At 40.4% G+C, this 6,000-nt stretch overlaps 1 protein-coding gene across 6 annotated transcripts in view; it reads right to left on the bottom strand.

Annotated features, from left to right (window-relative positions):
* Positions 1-326: 326 nt before the first annotated feature.
* UNC13B (unc-13 homolog B) overlaps positions 327-6,000 on the bottom strand; it is a 211,783-nt gene continuing 206,109 nt past the window's right edge. For all 6 annotated transcript variants that reach the window (XM_068666536.1, XM_068666537.1, XM_068666538.1 and 3 more), the window contains 3 exons: positions 5,356-5,448; positions 4,074-4,233; positions 327-2,806 (listed from right to left, as the gene is read on the bottom strand). In XM_068666536.1, the coding sequence (XP_068522637.1) occupies positions 2,521-2,806; positions 4,074-4,233; positions 5,356-5,448 (539 nt within the window). In that variant the 3' untranslated portion in view covers positions 327-2,520. The remainder of the gene's footprint in view (positions 2,807-4,073; positions 4,234-5,355; positions 5,449-6,000) is intronic.

Genomic DNA, 6,000 nt, shown 5'->3' with positions numbered 1-6,000 from the left:
TGAACATACCAATGAGCTGGAAATTTGTGTCCATCTAACTGTATTGAAGTAGGGCTTTGAAGTTGTGCTTTAAACAGCATGTCACGTGCTGTACCATCAAACTCAGTGACTTCCCCCCATGACCAAGCTAGAAACAGAAGTGCAGCTACATGCTGGACCATTAGGTAGCTGAGTTACATGTAGTCACATTGCTAAGCATGCTACCCAAGGAGAAGATCTCAGAACACAAAAATTCAGGCCTGCATCATCATGAAATATCAATCTCAGAGTTATTTGAGCTTGTCTGCTTGAAACTGGCAGCATCCCCAAAAAATGAGAGGGAGTAATTTACTTGACAACAAGAAGGTTTATTCTTTCATCTCATCAACATCATCTACACAGTATTAATGCTCATATCAGGCTGAAAGCTACGAATCAAGTTCGGTATACATTATTTTTTCTTCACGTGTTATCTGTAAAGTACTGTACTGCCTGCCTGAGTCTTTCCATTTAGCACCGTCAGGAGGCTACCTGAGTACAAAGGAAACTTGACTTAAAGGCAAGAAAGGAAAACAAAAGGAAATAAGTTATTCTCTATGCTTTCCTGCGATTTCTCAGTGCTCTATCAGAAGCCACGAACTTGAGGAAAAGATGTCAAAGACAGAGGCACTCCACCATGGAGAAAGAGGGAATTGTCTAGCTCATACCCCATGCTGGGCATCTACAGTACTGAAGAAAAAACTACATACTAAATGAGAGTAATTTGCAAAGATGCAGTAGCGATTCTAACCTACATGATTTAGCAAATCCAATTACAGTTACACTTCAATAGACAACTCCAAATGCTGCTAAAAGAGTTTATTAAAGACTGTACTAACAGTTCTTGTAACAATGGCACGTACAGCGATTCAAAATCATGACAAATAGCGTGAAGTTTTGAAGAGCATTATTATAAATACACCATGGACAAGAACAAAGCAGATGTGCAGTCTCTGAACTCTATGAAGCAGGCCCATGAAATACAGTAGTCATATCATACAGCTGTACAAGTGTCAGAGAAAATAGAAAATAAAATACAAAAAAAGTCATTCAATACGCAGTCCTTAATTTATTGACAGTTTACAGTACTTTATGGGCAAGGACTGGCTCATTCCAGCTACACTTTGCAGAGTACAAGGGCAGCTGGAAATAGCAAAAATCCCCATCAGAGAGAAAAAAATAATAAAAAAACATACTTCAGTTACAATCACTACTCCGAACCTTCCTTTTTATGAAATTTCAGTCAGAAATTCTGACATCCCTGCAATCAGAACAGTGTTTCATTTTTCAAGAAAACAAAACCAGGATGCTTCTTCAAGATAGTGCAAAAATATTTTCAATGGTATCATTAAATCACAGATTAATGACAATCAGCATGGATCAGCCGCGGCATGGCCAACAGCAGCTTCAAGATCAGAACCAAATTGACTTGCTGCCCCTTCACCAGCACTCAGGAGTGAGTGCTTGCAGAGGGAGAATGTATTGTTCTCTCCCACACAAGCCATCATGTCTGGTTTCATAGTGAGGAATGGTCTCAGCTACTTAAGGTAACAAAATGCTACAGGAAAATTGCAAGTATTAAATTACTAAAAAAAAAACAACAACAAAACACACACAACTAACGAAAGAATATTGAAGTGGAAAAATACAGCAGCCATATTATTTGTCATGGCTCTAATGTTGTTCCCTTCCTTACCACGTCGGTCACAGTAGTCAAAGTATGACTTATGGAGTTCAGCAGCTTACAGCACCCCCATGGTGATGCAGGATCCCCAGCAGCACACAGGGATTTATATTCTCCGAGACACACCATTTAGATCCAATGGCAGGGCAGCTACAGTCTGCTCCTCATGTGTTGTCTTAGCAGCTTTTTGCTCTAAGACCTTAAACCTCTCTGCACTTGTTCAGTGATGCCCATGCTCACAGCAGCACATCCATGGTCATAAATTTATTTGGGGTACATCTTCAGAGAAATTTGCTGCTGCTGTTTTAAGCAGACACCGAGGTGTCACATTGAGACACTGGTGTAATATCTGTGCAAGAACATTCTTTGGCAGCTCCACAGTGCATAAATTTAATGCTTTGCCAAGACCCCAAATCGTTCTTCTTCTCCCAATTTCCATACAGTTGGTTTGTTTCATAGTGTGATTATGTAGAGCCTTTTTAACATCTGCCAGCTTCAGAGGATAAAATCACAGTGCTGCATATCAACAAAACCCAGCATACCCAGCCTGCAATATAAAATAATTTATATACACAAAGCAGAATTTGCATCTTAAATAAGAAGAGATTGTCTCATTCTCTATGGTGTTTTACCCAGCTACTAAAAAATAAATAATTCACATCAGATTGATGGATTGTTTCCTGTACAGCACACGTGCGCTATCAGAGCTGACAAAGACAACATGAAAAAACCTTTTGTAATTAGTAAAAGAGAATTGTTGAACACTTGCACATATTGGCACAAGGCAGAAGAGAAAAGGGAACATTACACAGCTGAGCTCAGGTGCCTTCCTCTGTGGAACGGGACTCAGATTTCAACTTCACAAATTCCCTGGCAACCTCATCATTGGTTCTTTGAGAGAGGATCCTCAGGACTGTAAGTCCAGTCTCATCCATGTGAATCCTGCGCCCAAGAGGGCACCAGCAAGCACAGCTTCCTTTGTCCACTATATCTCTGAGCTGCATCACTGCTATCCCCAATACTCGATCCTCTCGAGCAAAGCAGTAGTCCTTCACACAGACTTGGAGCTCGTAAGCGTCAGGGCCATCTTCATTCCCCAGTATGCTGAAAAACATACATGCGTTTACTTATAGCTTCTCAGAATATATCAATACCTTTAAAACAAACAAACAAGAAGTCAGCAGCTGAGCAGAGTGCTAGATGAGTTCTACAAAACTCCAGACAGAGAAGTAAAACATATGGTATATGCATATTTTCGTTGTTTCGCAGTTGATAAAGACAACCTGGCTATTTAAAGAGAGAAAAGAAATGACCCTTTCCAACTTGCCTTTGCATGCGTGTGTGTGTTAAACTGTGAAATGAACAGAGCAGAGAACATTAAAGCCATGCTAATAGATTTTCAACTCTGACAACTTTAAACAGTTCTGCTTCTGCTAAGTATTGCTTCATTTCAGTAATTAATATTTTAATTAGATGAAGTCTTTGTTAAAGATTCAAAACCTTCCATTAAAGCAACAGCTAATAGAAATACATTCCCAACCTTTTTGATGTTTCTAAAGCTAAAAGACAAAGAAAAAAAGGCACAAAGATCTCTTCATTTGGAGAAAGCCTGCCTTTTCCCACATCAAACGAAAATTATGTGGCCGGTCCCTCTCCCCTGAGAAATTTACAGTCTTTTTGCTGGTCACCTCTTCTCTTATTCTGAGACTCACAGAGTGGTTGAGGGTGGAGGGGACCTCTGGAGATCAGCTGCTCCAATTCCCCTGCTCAAGCAGGGCCTCCTAGACTTACTCATTTTTACTGTACAGCTGGGCGAAGACTAGTTTGTAGCTCCTTTTGTTGAGCCTTTCAAGAAGGAAGATTTCTTTGTAATAATGAAAACCAAATAAGAAGAGATCAATAGTCAGCATTGAGAAAGGCTGCAACTGCTACCAGATCCAAGGGCTGTAACCTTGGAAACAAAGATGTACAAGTTCACAGAGCATGTCCCACAAGTCAAGTTGGGATAAAAAACACACATAGAGGAAAAAAAAAAAAAAAAATGCATAATGAACTTTTAGCCTCAACTCTATCAACAACAGATACAAAGCTCATTAAAATAATGTAGCATGGTCAAATATGCTGACAGCGCACAACGCTTTTCTGAAAGTGGCCAAAAGACTGCTTGTAAAGAACAAATATCACATCCCACCCACAGCAAAAACTCCCATCATCTAGCTTTTCCTGCCAAGACACCAAACACTGGGCCAAGCTGCTGGTTCAAGTGCTCCTTTGGGTCCTGAGCAGATTGTTTGTGGACACTGGAAAAAACTAACCGTCCTCTGCATCTAAACTTGCCAGATCAGATCCTCAGGCTATTTTTCACACTTACAAGTGAAAAGTTTCATTGTATTTGGGAGCCCAGTTGTTGCTCTTTGACTTTGTTGTGAACTTCCTCTTCTTGTCACTTTGATGGGGTCCAATCATGGTGATTTCGACGAAGGGACGGAACATGCCAGATGTCTGCCACTTCAGGTCGTTGGCTGCCACAACTGGAAAAGAGAGTCACAACCTGCTTTAGAATAAAAGCTCATTTGTTCCCATTGCTCCGGACATCTTTCCGATCTGATGTCCTTTCAGTTCTTTGTTTCAGAGGATCAAGTCCAACGCAAAACATGCAAGCCTCCCAACGCATTATGGGCGGGATTATCCTGTAGTATGAATATGTGTTTGTTGTTTATTTTTTTTTCTTCATTTGTTTTGTTTTATTTTTTACTCCTGTGTAAGTTCTGTAAAGGGAATCTAACGCTTGGGACATCACATTGCTCTTGCCATATGCAGTGTCAAGAAAAACAGGTATTCATGCAGCGCTGATCGTCCAGTGCTTAACTCTAGATCGACTGTGGAGTGAGAAAAAACAGGGCATTTTGGGGGCTGATTTTGAAGTCTGTTGAAAAGAAAAATGAGACTGCAGGTAAGACAACCAAAGCATATGAGCTGTGGGTGGTTTCAGAAACCACAATTATTAGCTCTTTATTTCTCATTCTCTCTCAGGTCATTGCAGGAAAACACTGAAACATAGAAAATAGCTGTAAAAGTCAGCTTTTTCATTGCAGTATAGATTTATCCAGGAGAAGGAGGCCTGAAGAGCTGTTTATATATATCTTTAGAGGAAATTAAAGTAGTTAAATATGCTGTATTCAAGCAAAGGAGATGAAGGAGGAAGAGGAAGCCTGAGATGAATCATTGCTTTGGTTATTTTCAGAGCAGCAGTTTGGGGATCAATTTGGCCTTCAGGGTGGAGGAGAGGAGACACTGAACTCTTCCTGGCTCTGTGATTTCTTGTTTCACACTGAGCAATTTTGCAACATCACTCTGTCATGCTGCTGTGTTCTCTGCAGCACAAGCTAAACTGTGGGGTCTGGTGAGAGCCATCATCTGATTTTTGTTTACTTCATGTATCGTTGCCAATAAACAACGGAACTGTACGTTGCCATGTCATTCACTGGCCTGGACAAGCTCATTTACTCTTCCTCTACATGTTTCTTATGTGAAACCAAAAAACAATTTTGGATTTACACCCTGCAAACTCACACAGAAATATAATGCCTTCCAACTGGAAATTTGCCTTGATCCAATAACAGAGCCCAAGCACAACACATGCTTTGTCCTACCTTTCACTGTGACCTTGTGTTCACCAGTTCCTGGATGGGTATACAGGTCGATCTGTATGGACACTTCTCCCACAGGATCATCTACACCAGAGCCTGTTGAAGAAAATTGACACCCCCCATGCATGCACAGATTATTGCTTATTGGCATCCATCTTTGCCAAGTGGCCTCAGCAGACAATAGCATTTTCACAGGACACCTTCCATAGCTGGCTTTTCAGTCAGCCCTGATAATATAACATCAATGCAATTAACAACAGGCTTGCATGCCCAACAAGCATAAACACTAACTTTTTTTTTTGCACTTCACTGTAAGAATGACATCCTATTGAGAATACCAGTAAGAATTTAAAAAGAATTTAAGCTACCTAAAACTTGACAATGGACCCCCAGAGAAAAATGTTTTTTTCCAGAGGTTCCTTCCAAGCAATTATAAATGCATGCAGGCATTCCAGTGGTGTGCATCAGCATTCCCACCAGCTCATGGAAGTAAGGACACAAATTAAAAAATATAAACCACAACAAAAAAACATAGAAGTAGTTTAGGGAAAAAAATAACGAGACAGAGATATTAGTGATTTGCACTGAGCCATAGTGCAGTCTCACCCTCCAATAATGTCTCCATGCTGTACATCAGATCAAAGCTGT

Source organism: Anas acuta, chromosome Z, assembly GCF_963932015.1.
Source record: "Anas acuta chromosome Z, bAnaAcu1.1, whole genome shotgun sequence".
NCBI classification, from domain to species: Eukaryota; Metazoa; Chordata; class Aves; order Anseriformes; family Anatidae; genus Anas; species Anas acuta.
This window is presented reverse-complemented; position numbering and strand designations above follow the sequence as displayed.